We start from the raw sequence: 23,635 nt of genomic DNA, 5'->3' as shown, positions 1-23,635 counted from the left end.
TGTTATTATTGTTGCTATTATTTGTTTATTTGTTTATTTATTATTGTTGCTATTATTTATTTATTTGTTATTGTTGCTATTATTTGTGTTTTTATTTATTTATTTTTTATGAGGGCAGACAGTGACTGCAGCAAAATTTGGGAAAACACATCTGGGTGAGTTGAGATGTGTGTCTTTTGTATCTGGGTTTACCAGTGGTCTGGATCTTCTCCCAGTTTGACGCATGTGTGTGTGTGTGTGTGTGTGTGTGTGTGTGTATACACATATGGTCGCCGTCCTGCAATGTATATACATATATAACGTCCAGGAGCCCCTATGATTGTACAGTGAGCTCAGATTCTTGAAATGCCAATACTCTGCCATGCCCTGCAGGTGGCGCTGTTGTCTCTTGTTGTTGGGTGTTTCTGGTGGTCTGTGTGACTCAAGCTGAAAACGCAACCAGTAGGTAACAAAACCCACAAAAAAGCAGAAGCTCGATGCACATTTCCTGCCAAGGAATTTCTGGTGGCGTTTAAAATATCATTGGAAGAAAAATCCTTTATTTATAATATATTTATATTTTATATATTTTATTTATAATATATATATTTTTCTATTTTTATTATTTTAATCTATTTTAAATATACAATATATAAATATATAAATATACACACAGTATTTCACTGAAAGACTTCTTCGTGGTCTCGGTGGTCTTTTTTTTCCCACCCGTATTCCGCCAACCCAGCTCTGTGATTGGCTAGACCTTTTCCGGACTCTTAACTAACTGCTCTGAAGGATGAATTAATAGCCAATGCTGTTGCAGGAACTGAGACATTACCAACCAATCACGGCGCTCATGAGGGTGGGGCGTGTCCTAATACAGGTGGGAAACGAAATAACGCAGGTGAGCGATTGAGTGACGTCAGGTCAGACCAACCGGGCGGTGCAGCTTGTCTGTCAGCAGAGTGTGAAACTGCACACACTCCATTACACACACTTCCCCAGCTGATAGCGGATGACTTCAGGCTGCTTGTTACCGGCTGGGGTCGACCATCCTTATGACCACCATCCAGAGAGAGAGAGGGGAGAGTGTGTGTGTGTGTGTGTGTGTGTGAACGGCAAACGGCTGCCAAATGATGGGTGGAGGAGGAGTGTGTAAGCCTGGGCTGATCTGAAGAGGTCGTTTTCTTTACGAGGCCAGACGGTGGGGCAGCAAAGTTTGGAAAAACACATCTGGGTGAGTTTGAGGTGTGTGTGTCTTTCCTGGCGTTGTGTTTCCACGTCTGTGGGTCTACCAGTGGTCTGGATCTTCTCCCAGTTTGAGGCAGGTGTTTTCAGTGTGGGGTTTGTCCTGATGGCTCTGAAGCTGTTTCATATTTCAGATGATGACCTTCTGAGGCTTCAGATGATGTCAGATGGTTTCAGACTGATATTGGGTGGGGAATTATTTGGCTTGAGTTGTTGGCTTATTAGACTTTCGAAGAATAAGCCACATCACACACACACACACACACACACCTGACATTCAGCATGGCTTTAATGTTTTAATGACTTTCACATTAAAGCCCTCATATAACCTTTTTCTTGAATGTATTGTTTACATTTGTGTCATTTATCAAACACTCATGTACAGAAGTGCACTAGAGCCCTAAGATCTAGAGCCCTAGCTAGTGTGAATATGCTCTCATCCAAAGCCACCTCAAGCTGGGATATAACTGCCATAGTGGGGACCTAGAATCTAACAATGCACAATACTCAACAGCTACGTACATGTACTGTGCATGAATGTCAACACAACCTCCCTCCTGTTCTTCACTTTTATGCTTGTCTGGTTGTAAACCACCACGACCATGTTCCAGACCTCTCCAACCCTTTAGAATGAACCATGCTGTTGTTACTGTGCATTTAAGGCGTATACGATATATGTAAATAAGGTCTGTTCAGATTGGCTGCCTCAGGGCCGAAACACCTCTTATAGCCTTAATGTAAATGGGAGGGGCTAAACTGCTGCAGGCTGAATAGGGGTGTGTATATATATGTATATGTATATGTGTGATTGTGTGTGTGTGTGTATATATATATATATATATATATATATATATATATATATATATATATATATATATATAAATAAGCGTATATAAATGAATAAGTGTGTGTGTGTGTGTATATATATATATATATATATATATATATATATATATAAATAAGCGTATATAAATGAATAAGTGTGTGTGTGTGTGTGTGTGTGTGTGTATGTATATATATATATATATATATATATATATATATATATATATATATAAATAAGCGTATATAAATGAATAAGTGTGTGTGTGTGTGTGTGTATGTGTGTATATGTATATATATATATATATATATATATATATATATATATATATATATATATATATATATAACACCACAAACTGACATGTTTACAAGAGGAAGGGTAGCCAGTGTATGTTATAGTCCAAGCTCCATTTTGGAGCATTTCTATTGGTCCATTCCTCAAAGCAATATATATATATATATATTATATTGTATAATATAATTTCAGTGTGAGAGGGCGGGGCTAGACTGCCGCAGACTGAATAAGCGTATATATGTAAAGTGTTTGTTTTTGTGACCTCACAACATGCCATTTTTGCAGTTTAGGTACATATTTAGTCCAAATATAGGATGTGTGAAGTCATCAGTGTTTATATACTACATCAAGCTTATATTATAATTAATAAGTAGTGGGGAAGCTGAGTTTACTGTAATATGGGGCCCTTAACCTCAACAACCTGCATATTTAAGTGTCTGATTTGTATTCTGCACGTTGTGTGCTGATCTTTCTACTGTGTGTGGTGTGTGTGAGTAAACATGTGTAATTGGGTGTATTTAGGTTGTGTATATATTCAAGTCAAGTCAAGTCAAATTTATTTGTATAGCGCTTTTTACAACTGTTGTCGTCACAAAGCAGCTTTACATAATTATTACTTAATAAAGAACAGAGACAGAGAAGAAAGAAGAAATAACATGAAGCGTCAAAGACCCCCGTGAGCAAGCCAACGGCGACAGTGGCAAGGAAAAACTCCCTCAGAGCTGGAGGAAGAAACCTTGGGAGGAACCAAGACTCACAAGGGGGACCCATCCTCCTCTGGCCAGACTGTTTTAAACATTAATGATAAAAATTACCAAACCAGGTACAACAGAAAGTTAATAGTTGTGATATTAATAGTGTCAGACAGGCACGAGTCCATCTAGGTTTCAGCACGGCCACCAAACAGGCAGCAGCGGCTGGCGGGTGAGCCATGGGTGGTGGCGGGTTGGGGGGGACCCGCTGGCTGGACTGGTAGGTGGCAGCTGGTTAGATGCAGGTAGAGGGGACCTCAGCGGGCAATCTTCCTGCAGATCGGGCTGGGTGGCCATTTACTCGGGGAAGGTAAAGAGAGAGAAGTTAGTTCTATATATTGTCCTGTGATCTTCAGCTGCTGGTGCACTTAGAAGGTCCCATTAGGGATCGATATAGTAACTACTCAGCTCTCCTCCAGCCCAGTAAGACCATTATTAAGTTCCAGTTTCGGATTTCATGTTTGTTTTCCAGCCTCTCTTAATCCCCGAAAAAAACAGCTGTTCATTTGCTGATATAACGTTAAATAAGCAGTCTGGGCTGAAACAGCCTTTAACATGGGTGGGCGGGCTACACTTTTGTAGGCTGAATAAGCAGATTTTGGATTTGCTGTGTAAACGTGTTGTTTTTCATGACATCACAGACGCAACAAATCGTGGACGAGCTGGTTTTGCAGTTTCATGTATGGGTGGCATGGACTAGGGAGTGAAAAGAGGCCCCTAGTGGGCCCTTCAGATCCCATTAGGAGCTTGTGGGACTGTGTTGGGAAATGTGTGGAGACGATAATGTGTGGAGAGGACAGCAGTTCCTTTAGATCATTTCAAGGCCAAAAGAGGACCTACACAATACTGCCATACACTCTTAGATGTCTCTAGGGGTTTCTGTATTCTTTAAGGACAGTAAGACCTTGGGGGCTCCTGAATGGCACAGTCATCTAAGTATTAGCCCCATTATCAGGAGATTGTAGCTTCAGTTCCCTGGAGTCTGCCATCACTTAGCGTAGTGTTAGTCTGCTGGCTGATTCTCCAAGACCATTCAGCTGTCCAGTGCGGTTGGATGTGACTCTAAGGAAGCCCTTGCTAGCCTTCACATTTCCAGTGCTGGTGGCAGTCTGTAATGAGGAGTCCTAAGTAGTGGGTGGGACCTGGAAAAGAGTAAACTGAGGAGAAAACTTGGGGAGAAAGGTAGTAGGACCTTGACGTGTGCATTGGAATGGTATACGCCGAATGAGTAGCATGAAGGTAGACAACCTAAGCTAGATACCTGACTGGGTGAAGTAATGCTAGGAGTCTAGTCTGTAAAGTACTAACTTTCAGATGTTGTCCTGCCACCCAGAAATGGCGAGTGACCGTGTGGCCATCCTGACAGACGATGAGGAAGATCAGAAAAGGAGATATGTCCTGGCTGAGCCATTTAATACCCTGTCTCTTGGGCAAGAAGCAAACAGTACTCCACCCAGTCAAACACAGCCACACGCCTCTTCTGAAACACCACCCCTGCCGCCCTCTCAGTCATCTCAGACAGACTGCCTGGAGCGGATCTGCATGACAATAGACAGCCGCCTCCTCGTCTCCAAGGTGTTCTATTTCTTCTTCTATGCTGCATATGGCTCCTTGCACCCCCTTCTGGCTGTTTACTATAAGCAGCTGGGCATGACCCCTAGCCAGAGCGGCCTGCTGGTTGGGATCCGCTACTTTATAGAGTTCTGCAGCGCCCCTTTCTGGGGAGTGGTGGCCGACCGCTTCAACAAGGGCAAGGCCGTGCTGCTTTTCTCCGTGTTCTGCTGGGTGGTGTTCAACTGCGGCATCGGCTTCGTGAAGCCCGCAGCAATGACTTGTGTAGAAAAGGTACCGGACGCTGCTCCGCCGCCAAATGCAACGGTACCTGGTCTTGCAGGAAACCACAGCAGACAGCGTAGACACTTGACTGGGGAGTTATTCTCCCTGCCGTCACTGATTCAGGTCTTGTCTGGACCTCATAGTCCTCACAGTAGGTACGCAAGGAGTGATAACGTAAGTGTCCTGGATGTAAATACTGTCAAGAACATGACCACAATGCTGTCCACTGACTTGATGGCAACAGCACCTACCACTGCCACCTCAACCACCACAAAAACGACTTCCACCAAGCCGCCCTCCTTGACTGCCAAGTCCAAAGAGTACATTATCATTTACAACAAAGAACAGGTGGAGACCATCTTCCTCGTGATCCTGCTGGTCATCATCATTGGAGAATTCTTCAGCGCTCCAGCCGTGACTATCGTGGACACAGTGACCTTGCAGTACCTGGGGACGCACCGGGATCGCTATGGCCTGCAGAGAATGTGGGGTTCTCTGGGTTGGGGAATAGCCATGCTGTCGGTGGGCATCTGGATAGACCACACACACATCGCCCTCATCATCGAGGGCGTCGGCTGCATCCTGCCAGACTACAAGAACTACCGGATCGCTTTCATCGTCTTCGGGGTGCTGATGACACTGGCCCTCATCGTTTCCACACTGTTCCGCTTTGATTCGAGGGACAGCCAGCCAGCCGGGGAGGTGACGGTGGAGCAGGAGAAGCCAGAGGAGGTGGAGATCCCTCACGTGGTCCAGAACTTGTCCGAGTCTGGTTCAGAAGAGGCTCCGGGATGCCCTGAGTCCAGCAATCGGCCCCCGTTTCCCTTCAAGGTAAATCTAAAAATGGCTTTACAGCTGCTATTCATTCTTCAATGCCTGCTATACTGCCCTTTAACAAAACAAGCCCCAGAACTACAACCACTACACTTTATCATTTATTTATGAAAAACCCAGTCATGTGAGAGGGGGTATGTACATAACATGAACCTCCCCCCCTCCATGCTCACTTTACTCCACTCTAGGCTGCTCTAGGCTGCACCCAGATGCCTAGTATTCATTGTTCAGTGCCTAGCCAGTGAAAGATGACACCTGAGAGACCCTCGGATTGGACAGGGAGGGCGTATCAGCGACACGATTTCAAATTTTGAGTTTCATGATGCACCGATTCATTTTCCAAAGAATCGAAATGGAATCAGTCACAGATTCACACCCACAGTATTATAGTGTCTAGTTTGGCACTATTGTGTTGTTATTGTATTGTACGTCTCGTCTATGTCTCGTTCACTCGTACTGTGTGGTCCTGTGAACACTGGCGGGCCTGTGTGTACCTGTATGTGAAGGTGATGACATTGGATTCTGTCTTTACTCTTGATTAGGACCTGATCCGGCTGCTGTGCGGTGTCCGCTACGGCTCCGTGCTCTTTGTGGCCTGGTTTATGGGCTTCGGCTACGGATTCGTCTTCACGTTTCTCTACTGGCACCTGGAAGACCTGAAGGGGACCACTACTCTGTTTGGGGTGTGTGCCGTGCTCAGCCACGTCTCCGAGCTCACAGCGTACTTCATCAGCCACAAACTCATTGAGCTGGTCGGACATGTCAGGTATGAGCGTGATGGACGTATTAAGAGTATTCGTACTGTGTTACAGAGCAATAGGTTGGCAGTGAAGCCCAGTGTTGGGCCACCCCTGGCACCCACATTCAGCCTACCTACTGCACTGAATGGCTGCCCAGAAGCAGACCAGATACGGATGTTAGAACCCATATGTTCATTTTTTTAAATGTTGAATGTTATAATACATGGTAAAGATTATTATTTCATTAATTACAATTAGAAGTTTAGTAATTATACCAGTCATTACAGCGAGTGTGAGAGGACGGCATCTCAGCCTCTTTGTCCAGGGTTGGTGTGGCTAACAACACTGTCTTCGCCTTGGTAGACTAGGGTTCAATTCCCCAGTTGGGTAAACACACCACCAGTCCCTGGGCAAGACTTTAAACTATACATTGACCTACTTGTGTATAATAAGAGCGTCAGCCCAATGCTGTCTGCTCAGACTCACTTCTCAACTACTTGTTTTAACCACTAAATGTCATTACTATATACCTGGCACCCGCATCTGACCCGCTTTTGGGCAGCCATTTAGTGCAGTATGTGGGACGGATGTGGTCTAAGACCGGGCTGAGTCAACATTGCTAGCTGTTTTTTTTTTTTTTACTGAAGCTTACCAACAAATGCTAGCTAAAAAAAAAAATTATACCCCACTAATAATAATTGTAAATGGTCAGTATTATCACACACTTCCTTTAAGAAATGATTATTTGGTCTTGGTTCTTGGTACTGTATGATGTCCTGTTGTCCTCGTGGACACACTGCTGTCTAAAACAAACCGTGTCGTTCATGTGTGTTCTAGAAACCAGCACAGTCTGAGAAACCACTTTAGCACGCAAGGTTTCTTAACAGCCTCCAGCTTGGAGGCGACCGTGCCATGGTTTCGTCAAGCAGTTTACACCTTGCTATCTGGAGAGTCTAAGCTCCCATCCCGTAGCTGCATTAGCCTGGTAGCACCAGTGCAGAACTAAAGAAGCAAGTATCAGTTTAATGTCTGATGTCCTGAAGTTTTAGGCACCTATGCAAACTGTAAAAACCCATACCTGGACTATAGGTGTGTTTTTGGAGAGTATATGCTTCCGTTACCCGTTAGCTGCATTAGCCTCGCAGCTCCAATGCGAAGCTGAAGAAGCTGAAGAAGCTGAAGAAGTTGAAGAAGCAAACATGTCTTGGCTGATTATGCTTGGCTCAGCTTCTTCTGTCTGATGTACAGTCATTTGAGGCATTAGGTTCATTTTTGCTTATGAAACAAATGATAATGCAGTAAAACGTCATGAGAAGAGAGATTGGTTTGGTTCCAGACATCTGTTTGATTCCCCCAGCCATCAAATGAATTTCCAGCCCACCTTATTTCACTTATATTTAGGGTCACCATACGTCCTCTTTTCTGTCCTCTTTTCCGGATCTAAATCCTGCGTCCGGCCGAGGTTTCTGAATTGCGTGAAAAGTCTGGGATTGATGTTCATTGTCGTAGCTGCATGGTTTTAAAGTTATTTAACAACCTCACACACACACTGCCTCAGTCCTACAGCTTAGTTGAAGCCCCCTGGCTACACCACCCTAACCTCAGTGGATGCCAGTGTGTCTCAAGTGTCCTCTTTTTTGAAAACCAACAAATCCCACCCTACTATTATTGGTATTATTATCTCAGGTGTGTAAAAGTCATACAGTATGGGCTCTGAGCCAGAGAGAGCACACCCTCTCTCTATCTCTTTATCTCTCTCTCTCTCTCTCTCTCTCTCTCTCTCTCTCTCTCTCTCTCTCTCTCTTTATCACTTTCTTTTGTTAGCCTATGCATCAAAACTGGGCACCCGGTGCTTTCCCCCCTGAGCGTGTTGGTTACCCGGTGATGTTGCATCGGGGGCACTTTGACTGAAGGCAGTGGCCGGTTGTGCATGTGTCAGTCCTCACCCTCCCAGTGGTGAGAGCATTACACGTGAGGGCGGGGGGTAAATAAACATGTAGTGTAGATGCTGATAGTGTGTGGGTGTGTATGTGTGTGTGGGTGTGTGTACAACCTCACTGGTTACAGTAAGAGTTTGAGCATTGCTGCCTGTACCTTCTTATTTTGGCCCAGGAGATGTGATTTGTCATCGCTCGTTCCTGTGTAGGGTGTAGCTAAAGCACAAGATACATACAGCTTCCTGTTATTGCTATTGACCTTTTAGTGTGCGCGTGTGTGTGCGCGTGTGTGTGCGCGTGTGTGTGCGCGTGAATATGTGCATGCATCTACATATCTGCATAAGCCAGTAAAAGGAAGCTGCTTGAGTTGTGACATGGTACTGTTTCTAAGTGCTTCCTTTTCATGATCTGAACGAAAAGAGCTGATTGGCTGAGAGCATTTTGACAGTCATCTTCAGGCCTCTCAGAGCCAGGCCACTCCATCCTGTCCTCATATGAACTACCTCTCCTCAGCTCCAGGCTAAACCAAGCTGAGTGCTGTGTGTGTGTGTGTGTGTGTGTGTGTGTGTGTGTGTGTGTGTGTGTGTGTGTGTGTGTTGAAAGGGGGGGGGGGGGGTCAGAGATCATAAAAAATATCTATGAGCCCTGTGTGATGTGTCCAGCTCCAGGAATACACACATACATGTTAAGTCCTGGATGTGAAATTGCGTATCACAGAAAACTGAGCCTGCTTTACTTCCCGTCTTTAAATGAGGCTTGATGTCGTTCAAAGTTAATGTTGAACCACATGGAGCTGATCAGTGACCTCTAACAGACCCGCTTGTGTGGTTTCACACTGTATGACTCACTGCTATCTACAAACATGGACCTGCACCATGCTAATTGGTGGTGTATGAGCTTCTATTACTTGTTAGCTGCACTAAATGGACAAAAGTATTGGGACAACAGCTAATCCATTGTTTCTTCTGAAATCAAGGGAATTAAAGGAAAGAGTTGATCCCGCTTTTGTTGAAGTAACTGTCTCTACTGTTCAGGGAAGAAGGCTTTCTACTAGATTTTGGAGGAGCATTGCTGTGGGGACTTGATTTTATTCAACAACAAGAGTGTTAGTGAGGTCAGGATGTTGGATGATGATCACCACCCCACCTCATCATCCCCAACTCCCCAACTCATCCCAAAAGTATTGGATGGAGCTCCACCATCATTCTAGACAACACAGTTTTTCCACTGCTTCACAGTTCAATGCTGGGGGCTTTATACCCCTCTAGCCCACGCCTCTAGCCCTCTAGTCTCATGTTATTGGTGCTAATTGGTGGGGTGGGGTATTAGTCTATTACTTGTTATCTAATAGCCTCGTAGCCTCAGTGCTAAGTGGTTGAGTATGAGCCTCTGTTGCTTGTTAGGTATCGCCCTTTTGGTCTGACCCCACTGGTCCGAGGTGTCTTGCGGAGTCCATGCTTCAGAGGTTCAGAGCTGTTTTGGTGGCGGGAAGGACACCTACACAATATTAGACAGGTGGTTTTAATGTTACGACTGCTCGGTTTGTGAAAATACATTATCTGTCCAAATGTTTGTGGACACCCCTTCTAATGAATGCATTCAGCTACTTTAAGTTGCACCTATTGCTGACACAGCTGTGCAAATGCACACACAGACACAGCTTGTCTAGTCCCTGTAGAGAAGTCCTGCCAATAGAACCAGACTGGCTCTGGACCATTACTAATGCCAGGGCCACCCCTGCATTGAGCTTTGGAGCAGTGGAACGATGGATGGTGCTCTGTGCAATACTTTCGGGATGAGGTGGGGTGGTGATCATCCAATATTCTGACCTCACTGACGCTCTTGTTGCTGAATGCTATTAAATCCTCACAGCTATGCTCCTTCAAAATATAGCAGAAAGCCTTCGTCCCTGGACAGTAGAGACAGTTACTCCAACAAAAGCAGGATACCCTTAATTTAGCAAGAAACAATGAACAACAAGGTGTCCCAATACTTTTGTCCATGCAGTGTATGAGTAGTCCAGTATGTTTAGCAACTTTAACTATTTATTACATGTGTTAGAATGAGCTGTGGTAGCTTTGCTTAGTGTAGTAAGGCCTAATATTTAGCTGTGTTTGGGTCGACAGCGTCGTGTGTATTAGTGCTGTGGATTTCTGGGTAACGCTGGAGTGTGAGAGTTTGTTTTAGGGTGCCTACTGTGCCTGCCTGCTTGTTGACTTTAGTTTAGCTAAATGGGCACCACTGGCCGTCTTTCCAGAGATGTTTGCCGGCTGTTGAAAAAGGGCGCAGGCAAACACCGCCATGACCAAACAGAGAGCAGACAGGGAGCTCGGGGCACGCTCTGCTCTGAAACACTCATACCCTCCATCTGCTGCATGGTATTTCTCGAGCGAGTGTGTTTGCTAAAGCACCCTGCCCTCTGGACCAAGTGACGAATCACTGTGAGCGAGCCAGAAGGGCTGTTTTAGCTTTATTGATTAATCATTTGATGTCAGGTTTTAGTGCAGATGTATTTTTGTATTAAGGCGATGCTGGACAGGCTTACGTGGTTGGTGTGCATCATCTCCTGGAGCAGCCAGGACTGGCAAAGAGCAGCTCCAACAAACCCAGTTGTAAATGTGTCAGAAATAATATGCCACAGTCTATTGCACTTATTAGTGTAAAGAGGTCACTGCATGATCAATAATAAGCCTTTGGGTACCATTGATTCTTTGTTTCACAGACTTCGCATTGAAACCTTGAGGGTAGGAGGTGATATAACTAAACACATGAAGGTGAAGAAAAGTCTACTAAAGTTATAATTAATAGAAATGTTATTTTCTTGTGAGGAAATGTTCGGACACCCACATTTATGCCACCCCCCACATGTCAAACATTTTTAAAAAGGAAAACAGGTGCAGAACATCAGCTGCAGATGATCAGGACATGGTTAGAGAGGATTATTCTGGAGGAGTCTGTCTTATTTCAACCTCAGACGTTTAGTCTGGTCTGCTCTTGATGGTTGAAGTAAGTGGTGAAGACGATCACCATGGCCAGATCCAAAGAGCTCTCTGAGACCCTCAGAAAGACGCTTGTAGATGCAGATGAGTCTGGGAGGGGCTGTAATAAGATCTCAGAACAGATAGGAATCAGCCGTTCCACTGTAGCACTCTAGCAAGTTCCATCCAACAACTGACCACAAGATCGGTAAAGAAGTCTTCAGCAATCCTAAAATGTCATCATGGGATCTACAGCTTACTCTAACCACAGCTGAGGTCAAAATACTGCATCTACCATAAGAAAGGTGACTGGACACATTTGATTTTCATGGGAGGTGTGCAAGGAGGAAACTTCTGTCTGTCCATCAGAGCAAGCCTCAAGTTTGTCCGAGAACACCTAAATAAAGACCAGGAGCAATGTGAATTAGACAGATGAATCCAAAGTTGAATTATTCGGGCACAGTTATCACAGAAGATGTAGAGCAGAACTTCATACAACTTGATTATTCAACATCCTGACTTCACTAACACTCTTGTGAATGAATGCAATCAAATCTTCACAGTAAAGCTTCTCCAAAATCTAGTAGAAAGCCTTCTTCCCTAGACAGTAGAGACAGGTGTTCCCCCGAAACAATGAATGAGCAGGTGTCCGATTACTTTTGTCCATATTGTGTACGTGCAGTAAAGTATGTTTAGCAACTTTAACAGTTTAATTCATTTATTAGAATTAACTGTGCAGTTTTAAAGCAAGTGACCCTTCAGACATCTCGCAGCTGAAAGACTTCTGCATGGAGGAGTGGGAAAGTCTTTCTCCTAGTCGATGTCATTGACTGCTAGATGGTTATAGGAAACATCTAATTGAGGTTCTTTTAGCCAAAGGTGGTAATATCAGCTCTTAGGGCAAAGGGGGTCCTAACATTTTCCTCATAAGGAAAATTGCATTTTTATTAATTACATTTTAAAATAATTATTGAATACATTTCTTCAGTATGTGTTTAGTTATATTGCATAATGCAGATTAAATGTCCAAATGTCTAAATCTGTTAAAATATACAGGTTTCCATGGGATTCCACATTTTTAGGGCTGTTTTTCACCTTATGTAGCATTACCAATCATCTAGACAGTAGTGTGTGAGACAGTTGCCACCTTTCTGCACTACAAACTGCTCTGGCTACTTTAAATAATGCTATAATATTGCTTTCTCTATTCACATAATGTATTTAATGCTATCAGTTTGTCTTCGTCGGCCTTGAGGGCTATTTTTCCACAGCGAAGATAAGGGTAGCTGTAGCTCAGCAAAGCCTTTGGTGCAGTCAGTTTCTGTCTTTAGTGGCCTAATTTCAGCCCTGTGTGCTAAGGGAGCCCACGGGTCCATGTAACTCAATCCTCCCATTAGCGTGCTATGCCTTGTCCATCCATCCAACCATTGATCCTGCAGACTTCCTGCTCTTGTGGATCAATTCAGAAGCAAACCCGGCTGGGCTAAAAAAGCCAGTGACAAAGACCAAGGCCATGTGCAGTAGAAAGCAAATTGGCCCGATTTGCATGGATATCTACGAAGCGCTCGTCGCATTGGCGCTGTGTTTGCATGCTATAGCATGTGCAGGGTCATGTGATGCCCTCAGCTGGGAGGAAGGGACGTCGCTTTGAGGTGATCTGTTTGAACTGGTGCAGGTCATTATATGTGATCCTAGTCATCATCAGCCTCATCAGACACTCCACCCATAAAGGTACATAGGCGGGTGGATATGCAGTATATATTGTATGCTTAGGTTTGGTCCTATTCAGTGACCCTTGAGCCTCCAGCCTTTGTTCATATGTGCCAGTGAGGAGGATGAGACTGTAGGGTGTTCCATTTCTCACTGTGCTGTTGAAAGGGGGGGCTACAAGCCCCTCTATGTGTCCTTGGTCAAGACCACACTGATGCATGTTGTATGACCTAAATTCAATTATGCCACACATTCCCATTCAGGTAAATGAAGCAGAGTCAGCATAAAGTCACTTATTACTTTGACTGGGTGTACCCAAAATTCTTAAAAAGCTCAAACCAGTCTCTGCGTGGCTGGGTTTGTTTACAGCTTGTTAAGATGTAGATTTCATTTTAGTTATTTTTTAATTCATTAATTTGTTCTTCCTTTACATTGTTCAGTATTATACGTTGTTGTTTAATGTACAACATTTTAGGAGTTTTTTGGGGGGGGAATCCTCAAATTCAGTATTTCAAGCCTGTTTACCACCCTGTTATCTTGCCTCAGAATGAAAAATGCTAATTTCTCGAGGGAGAGGGGATGGTGTAAAAAGCTAGCATTAGCTTTTAGCCTAGCATGGATCTCTGTTTACCTTAGTGGCTTTCATCTCATAGTGTGCCGAGTTTGCGCTCCCCTTATGGGGACACTGGTACATGAAAAGCCATGGTCATGCCTCAGTCAGGTCTTGTTCATGTAGCCGCCCCTATTGCATTAACCCTTATTCCCAAGTCTGAGGTGATGACCTGCTCTCTAGTATCAGAAACACCATATTCTCCTGAAGTTGGATGTATGCACATTTTGAAGACCGTAAATCAACTTAGAGCCAGTGTATTTCTGGCCTCAGACTACTCCAGGCAGGATTCTGTTCTTACTGTAGTACAAAGATGGCACTGGCTCTAAGTTGTAGTGCTGACACAAAAATCCATCTGTTTTGATGGATTAACAAATAAACAGATTAAAAACATGAAAAAAATCATACTGCCAGAAATCATATGTGTGCTAATAGTAAAAGCTCCATAAATTGAGGTTGCTCTTTAGGTAGCTCATTTAGGCCTTGTTGGATGCAGCCTCGAGTTCATCCAATAAGAAAGGCTGCTTTTTTAAGGATTTCATATAATTTCAGTTTCACACCTGAGTCCAGAGCTCTGTGCAGGACCCTCATTTGTTCATGGGATGGTTTTGCAGCTAGTTGTATGCTGCTGTACATTCCCTCAGTTATCATTTGTTTCCATTGCAGGCAGTCAGAAACTTCCATCACAGAGGGAACTCTCTGAATGAGTTCAGCCCTGTTTTTATTAACTTTTAATTCATTTAATTTAAACAAAAACAAGAAATTAATATTATTATTATTAATACATTTGTTACATTTATACAAGTATAAGACAACAGTCATGTGATTGTGGACGTGTACATAGCATGATCTTTTCCTCCGACTTTTCTCCAGTTGATCCTTGACCCTTGTTTCCACACAAGTTAGAGATGGCAGGATTCGACTGACACAGGTCTCACATTTGCTATTCTTAGTGTAGCCTGTGAAATCCAGCGATAGAGAGATAGATCACTTTATTTATCCCACGGGGAAAGTCAGTTTTTACAGCAGCAAAATCAAACAAGAGAGCAGCATAATAAAGGCACTTAAAATAGTAGGAAACAGTAAACCTGACTATAAATACAGCTATATTAATAAATACAACTATAATATAACCCAATTATAGAAATAAGAAGTACTAGGAAAAGTGATTGCAGTGCAGTAATTACATTAATATAATGTAATATACAGAATTATGCTGGTTTTACAGGAATTTCCAAAGAAAAATGTGAAAACTAGTGCTGTCCACGTTAAGGACGATTAGGATGATAAGGATGATTAATCTGCAGACTTATAGTTAACCTTTTTTAACGCTAATTAATTATCTTACCAAGTTTGGCCCCAACTTCTTCCTCCAGTAGGTCTCTCTCTCTTTACAGAGCCTGGTGACATATCAGCACTTTTATTTAGGGATGTAAACACTGCGGTGCTACTGTAGAGCTCAGAGGGTAGATTACACTTTATTTATGGTGAAATATGGATTAAATCTCATAACTAACTCACATTCTCTTACACACACACACACACACACACACACACAGCTGCTCTCTTAGCTCTTAGCTTAATCCAATTAATTGAAGCATTTTCTCTATTTTCTCTATTAAAGCTTCTGTGTCTGAGCTTCGTCGTGTTCGAGGCTCAAGTTCTCAAAACAACACTCAGATATTATAAGAAAAAAAACTCTAGTTTTCATCTAGACAGATTATTAGGCACATTTATTTGTTCTTTTGCCCAAAAACTCAAGGATGTGCTAGCTAGCATTTTAACTTGTGATTAATCATCACAATTAATCACTGAATATTGTGAATTTCTGCGATTAACAGCATTCAACTTTTTAGTAGAGTCCGCTAGTAAAAACATGCCAGATAAAGACTACATGTCCTCATTTTGCACAGCAGTGGACCTCACTGATCTAAAAGCTGTCTGTCTCATTGAGAACTGTGATGGCAGTGCATAAGAAACATTCAGTGGACGCACGGGAGCTGTTAGCTCGGTCTTTTTGCTGTCCACCTCTGTGCCCCTCCCTAGGAAAGTGTGACTCATTCTGCTACACTGACAGAATAGAGCCTGACGTCACCACTGCCAAACGGCACTGTGTCTTAACATGACAGTATCGCTGTTAAATTGTGAAACGGGCTCGGCTTTTGTTAACTGCGCCCTGTGAGAACTTGTGTCTGGTCTAGCATTGTTTCTTTTCAGAAGTCAACAATGAGAGGCGGGGAGGGTTTTCTGTGTTCTTAACCATCTACCCTGCCTTTTGTCACTCATCACTCGTTTTCTCCCCTGCCCTGCAGAGTGCTGTACATTGGCCTGGCCTGCAACACTGCACGCTACCTGTACATTTCCTACCTGCAGAATGCTTGGATAGTTCTGCCCATGGAGGTCCTTCAAGGTGAGAGAAATGAGGCGTGCCACACTTTGTCCCTCTGTTGGCTAGTCCGCCTGGCACTGTTTGAACTAGAGGCTTGACTAGAGCTCCAGGTTTAGCCAAATACGTGGAACAGCCTTTAGACTTGAGCTCTAGTGGTTTCTTTTATACCCAACGCCCTTTTTATGTTGCAATGGCAGGTTAGAATTACATCTGACAGACTGTGGTTGAGGAAATGTGCTGCCTTTCAGCTTAATCCTTTCAAGCAGAGGCAGAAGTCTGTTTCTGCCTTTTCAGTTCTGTCACCTTGACAGGTAAAGAACATGATCTGTAAATAATTTACATATTAATAGGAATAACAATTCAATAATAACAATTCAGTAATTCAATAATAACTGTTTCTGTAGGGATGGGAATTGTTATGGATGCGTCTTCAGAAAATGTCACAGTGCACCCAACAATAAAGGCAGCAAAGAGCTTCTGTAATGCACTATAATAATAATCTGTAATAATAATAATAATAATAATAATAATAATCTGTAATATTAATAATGATAATAATAATGATAATAATCATCATCATCATAATAATCTGTAATACACTATAGCACACATGCTGATCCAGTTGGTTTAATGACCAACAGCATGTACATGTTCCAGCTGCTGTGCTGCAGTAATTCACCCCATCATTATTTACATTAGAGCTAGACAGACAGCTAGACAGACAGCTAGACACACATAGTTAAATATGTAGGTAAACAGACAGATATACATAGCAATATATGTATATACATAGATATACATAGCTAGACAGGCAGATAGACAGCTACACATACATAGCCAAATATGTAGGTAGACAGGCAGATGGGCAGATAGACAGTTATAACTTTATCTATAGATAAATCTATAGATTCCTTTATTGTCATTGCACAAGCACACACAACAAATTAAGTCGCAATATTTGTTTAAATATTTGATTAAATATTTAAATTACATTTATATTAAGAAATGCATAATATAAAACAATATGCGATATGTATAGTAGCTCAGTGAAATATAAAAATAAATTAAAACATAATATAAACCTATAAAGTAATGGAGATCATAAATAGGATTATATATAATGTAATATAATGTATGTATATAAAACAGAAGTATCACACTGGGGATACGGCACATTTACTGAAGTTCAGTGGTCCTATAAACAAACATTGGAAATATATACATACTGTGTTTATATGATACTGATATTAAGTTTCGACTGATTTGAGTTTTTACTTATTAAAAATATTAAGCTTTAAAATCAGCTGCAATCACGTGCAAAGGTCTGGTCAGTCTGGTCAGTTCTGCGGTCTAAGTGAACAACACACACCCTCTGTAGAGAACACACTTCTGCACTTCGTCTTGCTCAATTCAAACAAATTAAAGTCAGTAAATAAACAGAAATCATGCTTTAAAATCAGCAGAACATATCAACACACAGCTAACATCACATTACACATTACACTGTGTGTGTGTGTGTGTGTGTGTGTGTGTGTGTGTGTGTGTGTGTGTGTGTGTGTGTGTGTGGACTGATCCAGACACTGGATTTGTTGCAGGATCAGAGTAGATTCATTTTTCAGCCCCATACTGATACCCATCATTACAGCCGCATAAGGCAAAATGATTACTGTAAACTGGGGAAATGCAGGTCTAAGCCCTTGGTCTTGGTCCTTTTTAATTAGGGTCAAAAAAACAAAGGCAAAGTCTGAATGTATCCCAGACGAAACTGAGATACTCGTAAGTAAACAGAGCGATATAAAGGTTATAGGATAATAATATTCCACTACAGAAGCCTTTCCAGTCCATCAAGCCTTAACAATATCAACCAAACCCCTGAAAAGCCTGAAAAGCCGTAGCCATAGGCCAGAGAAGCCGGTTTCACTGCTGTTGCCTTTGTTGTCTTTACAAATATGTTGACTGCAAACTACCAGGTTTGTCTGGTTCTCCCATCACATGTCTGCGGGGCAGGATGGACTTGCTGATGATGAAAATAAATAAATAAATATTACAAATTAAAACTAATAATACCAATAAATAAATATATATTTAAATAACTAAATCAATTATATATATATATATATATATATATATATATATATATATATATATATATATATATATATATATATATATAAATATAAGAAATTAATAATTAAACTAAGTAAAGTATATTGGAAAAATATATCACTATCATAACTAAAATTCTTGATGCTGGAAAGGTTGTTATGTTATGGAAATTTTTTTTTTCCTTCTCCTGTTAGAGACATTTTTATAGATCTGGGGACACGAGGCAGTGACGTTATGTAACCGGGACAGTTGAATGTTTTCTGACGTAAACCTGTCCCGCAGGTCTGACGCACGCGTCCGTTTGGGCGGCGTGCATTTCGTTCCTGAGTGCAGCGGTACCTCCAGCGCTGCGCACCTCAGCACAGGGCATCCTGCAGGGCCTGCACCTGGGCCTGGGGCGAGGCTGTGGCGCCATGGTGGGAGGAGTCTTCGTCAACTACTTTGGTATGGCCTTAATCAAAGGCAAAAAATGCAAATATACACCACACCTGTGTCTGTCCGAGAGCTCGCTTTGTGGGGATGAAGGTCACATGCTGTACGTCATTGTGAGAGAATTCCTCCCGGTTACAGGGCGATACAGAGGATTCCTACAGCAGTGCAGACACACTTACAGGACTCTTCAGTTGGGAGCTTTTTTTTACCATCTTAACTTTTGAGAAGAGAAATAGCAGTAATTTAACTTAAAAGAATTGATAATGGCCAAGACTGAGCTAATGTAGAAATGTAATATGATATTAATTTATTTATTTATTTATTTATTCATTCTCTCAAGATCTACTGATGACTTACAGCCATTTCGGTTTTAAGAAGTTTAGTTTAGCTTTTTATTATAAAATTTTCTTCCCAGTTTAAATCGCCAATTACCCAACCCCCCCCCCCCCATCACATTCAATGCTCCTGACGTGTACAGCCAGCCAACGCCTCTTTTTCCACATTTCCACATTCATGGGGCTACCAACGCGCTCTCAGACGCCATCACGGCACTGGAGTGATGTGGGGAACAAGCGCCAGCTACCCACCCTGGAGAGAGCAAGGCCAATTGTGCTCTTTCGAGGCCCCTGCTGCCGATGACCGGGATTCAAACTAGCAATCTTCTGGTCATAGTGACGGCGCCTTAGTCCGCTGGACCATTCGGGGCCCTGAATTTTCTAAACATTTAAAAAGATCCTGGTTGTGAAACTAAAAACTAAAAAATGTCAAATTTCACTTTTATCAAGAACAAAAAAACACAGGTCATGGATTTCTGAACTGTACTCAAACCACGACTACGAGAAGCTCTTCAAATATATATAAATATAACGCGGACTTTAAAACATTTCCGTAACTGAAGAAGAATAAATCTGCTCCATTACTCATTTCTCCAGACATCAATGTCATGTCATGCCACTTTACTTTTCGTTTCCATGGCTACGGCATGAACAAGTGTTGCCTTTATAACATAGCTTACAGAAATCACAGGCTGTTGCGGTAATGACGGTAATCTTGGGGACGGTAATATACTGCTCAAAAATATGGAAACGTTGGTAAGAACATTAACACATTCTCTTTCTGTGTACGTTGTTTTAACACTGATTTTTAATCTTGATTTTTATTAATGAATCACTTTTATCATTTTATTGGAGCAGAGAGGTTTGAAAGTCTAGGTTGGGGCCGAGGTCAAAGTAGCGGAATATTCAATCAATCAATCGATCAATTATATTTATAAAGGCTTTTTACAACAAATGTTGTCACAAAGCAGCTTTACAGAGATCCGGGGTTCAAGCCTCGATAGAGCAAGCTAGTGGCCTGCGGAGGAACAAAGACTTAAAAGGGGAGCCCATCCTCCTCAGGTCGACACCGGATCATAACAATAAAAAGCAAAACGACAAAAAAACAAAACTGAATTAAGAGAAAATAATAATAATAAATGTGGCGTGTGTTTCTTGTGTAGGAGCGGCTGAAACCTTCAGAGGATTAGGAATGGCCTCCCTCATCATTCTGCTCATCTTCGCCCTCATTCAGAGTCTTATTGGGGAGAATGCTGATAAACGTGAGTGTGCTTTTTTCCTCTGTGAATGTGATTATGAAAATGCTGTGGGTTTTTAATATACAGTACTAAACTGCAAACTTGCAGACAATCACTGCATGTTCAAATCTACAGAGAATAACTCAGTAAATACACAGCTATTTAAAGCTAAATATAGTAAACACTGTATTGGGAGATTGTGTGCGAGTGTGTTAGCCTAGCCGTGTCTAAAGCTCTAAACCTGAGCCTAATCTACATGATAAATCGATCTGTGTTGGGCTCTGCATCATCTGCCTATTTCGTCCACAGGAGACTCCATGTTGGCTGAGAACATTCCAGTGCCTTCCAGTCCGGTGCCTATTGCCACCATAGACTTGGTGCAGAACTACTCCGAGTCGGCACCCAGGCCGGACAGCAAGGCTCCTGCCAAGAAGAGCAAAGCTCAGGAAGAGCAGGAGGATGTAAACAAGCCTGGTTGGGTGGTGTCCACTTCCCCTTGGGTCAGCATCGCCTTCGCCCTCTACCAGATCAGAGATATGGTCGCCATGGCAAAGAACAACCCCCCCACCCAGGAGACTCTGCAGGTAGGCTGGTTCTCACTGTAATGGGCAGCACACCTGAAGCAGGGCTTTCAGATCTTTAGAGCTCATCTCCTACTGTTTCCTCACTCCAGCTGTGAGAAGGTATTAACTCTGGGTGGCTCTGAACGTTGTCTTTATGTGTGGAGCAGTTTGGAGAAATGCAGGACTGACTTTTCAACTCTTTCTTTTTACGTTCATGCTTTCTCTGTGCTCAGAAGAAAGGTGAGAGACCCTCTTTTGTTCTTTGGGTGTGTTTTCTATCCTGTAGCTGTGTCTCTGTGTCTGGTGTGGTTACTATTGCACAGGTTTTCTACCCTATTCTGATTTATCATGGCTCTAGAAATCAGTGCAGCTGCTTATGGTCCCATTTGGTCACGGTCATGCTAAAACCTTACATCCCCAGGTTTCACGTTTTTCACTTTTTGACATAATGTGAATCGGGCAGGTGGTCTTTACATCGTATCAGGTATATCATCACGTCATGATGAATGGACCAATAGAAATGCTCAAAAATGACCTGAAATACAATGTATTTTCCATTGACTTCCATTGAAAGTTCAGACGGTTTTTACCTTCTCCTGTAAACGTCTTGTAAAAGTCTTGGAGATGCAGGGTTTTATTACCGCCATGCTTTTTTCAGTGGCAAAAATAAACACCAGGTGCTATATTTAATCATCTGATGTCTCGTCATGGAAACTCTTTGATAAAGTCTCTTTCAGCCCAACCTCCTTTCACGCTGGCTTTCTGTTTGTTCTGCACATGCTTCATTTTCCTGCTTGAGCTTTTTTGTTGTTGTTGTTGCTTCAAACTCTGACCTCTGAAGTCTCCGTCTCAGTGGAGCGGTGACGAGATTCGCTCATTCCTTCAGTTTAGCTCCAGTATTCGACCTACACTCTTAAAAAGGAAAGTGCGAAGCCATAGAAGAACCACTTTCCCTTCCATAAAGAAGCATGTTTGTAAAAGAGATATAGCGTGAGTGTGGAGAACCTTTCACTTACAGCATGTGAAGCTTCTTGGAACCTCAAAAACAGCTCAGATTTCTAGATTATGCCGTTTACATTCTTACAATTGTGATCAGATTATTAATTGTATGTAAATGCACGCATTGTTTTTAATACAGCACTAAAACCAAAGCTATGCTACGTTCAGCGGCTCCTGTGTGCCGTCACGGTGCTGTAAATCAGCTGATTAAGGCGTAGCAGAGTCTCCCCCGAAAGAAAAAGTAATTCAGAGGTAATTCTGATGGCGTGAGTGTGGAGAACCTTTATGGAACCTCTGAAACAGGGCGGCGCATCCGTAAAGGGCCAGTGTGGCTGCAGGAGCTGGTTCCAGCCTGGCAGAAGCACCTCTAATCAGCTGTCTGAAGACTGGCTAATTGATCAAAGAAGTGGAATCAGGTGTTTGTTGGTTGTTTAGCATGAATACCTGCAGCCACACTGCCCCCCTCTGCAGATACGGTTCTTCACACTCACACGGTACCTCTATAACAAACATGCTTCTACAGCATTTTGCTGCCTCCAGTTTGAGCACAGCAGTGACAGCCTCAGCACTCAATCTAGGTCACAACAACAGATCTCTTAGTCAGCCACCCTACAGAGCCTTAAGTACATAGTACTTATCAGCAAAAAACACTACAGTGTATTTTATTAATTCACCACTGTGGCTCAAAGCAATGTGTGTCCCTTAAGGAGTTTCACAAAGCAGGATTTGCTCAGTTAACCAGATAACTTACAGGTGCCTGAGCATAGAAGGTGCCTAGCATCTAGCATCCCACTTAAGTAAAGCAGAGCTTTAAAAACTTTACACATTTCAGAACCCTGAGACTGGTAGGCAACACCCTGCCCACCAGCTAAAGCCCTGTTGGCCCTGTTGGCCCTGTTACCACTGCGGCGTAGTAATATGGGTTTTTAGACACGTTTATCAGCACATCACTGACTGCAGCTTTTCCTGTTCCTGTGTCCACAATAGTGGTGCATGACAAAACTGAAAGCCAGGGAAGCGAGTAGCTATCCATGCTAGGCTAAAGGTTAATGCTAGCTAAACCCACATCAAGCAGAGAGCAAGACTCAGGGATAATTCCAAAAAATAATTACGTTGAGTCCGATAATTGCAGAATTACAATTTTTTCAGTAGTCCGATTAACGTGTTGACATGTGCATGAGTAATCAGACAATAGGAAAACCCAGAGTCAATCTAATTGGAAACCTAATTGGAAACCTTCCACTTAGTTTGTGTATGGTTTCTAATTTTTTTTTTTTTTCTTTGAGCGTCCATTATGTCTGGTTACGTTTGTGGGCATGCACAGACTGAGAACCCCGAACAGAAGTCAGATGCAGTGAGAAATCAGAGAGGGTCTACAGAGCTAAAATCCAGCTCTGTGAGCAGTTTCTGAACCAGATTTTAGGCCTTAATCTGGATTAACCCGTTTAAATTTTTATAATTATTCGATTTTTTAAAATATAATTATCAAATTATTAAGTGCATGTAAATACCCTCAATGTTCTTGTTACAGTGCTGAAATGCTCAAAGCTATGCTGCGTTAGGCGGATCCTGTGCGCCACCACAGTGCTGTAAATCAGCTGATTAAAGCTTAGGAGAGTCCTTCCTAAAAGGAAAATCAGCATGTTTCAGTCTGAGGCAAAACAACAGGGTGGTAAATAGACTTGTAACGCTCAGTGGTTAATTTCAGATGTGGTCATTCCTGCCTGTGGCCATCAAACTCTATAACTCCTCCCTCAGTGTGTGACACTACAGTTCATCTATGCAATACTCAAGTTATACTGTTCATATGTGCAACAATAATAAAACTG

At 42.5% G+C, this 23,635-nt stretch overlaps 1 protein-coding gene across 2 annotated transcripts in view; it reads left to right on the top strand.

Moving 5' to 3' along the window:
* The first annotated feature begins 918 nt into the window (after positions 1 to 918).
* Positions 919 to 23,635, top strand: part of mfsd6b (major facilitator superfamily domain containing 6b) — a 24,312-nt gene continuing 1,595 nt past the window's right edge. The window contains exons 1-7 of one of the 2 annotated variants that reach the window (XM_072685478.1): positions 919 to 1,216; positions 4,433 to 5,766; positions 6,312 to 6,535; positions 16,057 to 16,154; positions 18,522 to 18,683; positions 20,170 to 20,268; positions 20,554 to 20,828. In XM_072685478.1, coding sequence (XP_072541579.1) covers positions 4,435 to 5,766; positions 6,312 to 6,535; positions 16,057 to 16,154; positions 18,522 to 18,683; positions 20,170 to 20,268; positions 20,554 to 20,828 — 2,190 coding nt within the window. In that variant the 5' untranslated portion in view covers positions 919 to 1,216; positions 4,433 to 4,434. Of the gene's footprint in view, positions 1,228 to 4,432; positions 5,767 to 6,311; positions 6,536 to 16,056; positions 16,155 to 18,521; positions 18,684 to 20,169; positions 20,269 to 20,553; positions 20,829 to 23,635 lie in introns of both variants that reach the window. The other variant, XM_072685479.1, reaches the window with a different exon arrangement.

This window comes from Salminus brasiliensis, chromosome 8, assembly GCF_030463535.1.
Source record: "Salminus brasiliensis chromosome 8, fSalBra1.hap2, whole genome shotgun sequence".
In the NCBI taxonomy this organism is placed as follows: Eukaryota; Metazoa; Chordata; class Actinopteri; order Characiformes; family Bryconidae; genus Salminus; species Salminus brasiliensis.
The sequence above is the reverse complement of the archived record's forward strand: the minus strand, read 5'-3'. Positions and strand labels throughout refer to the sequence as shown.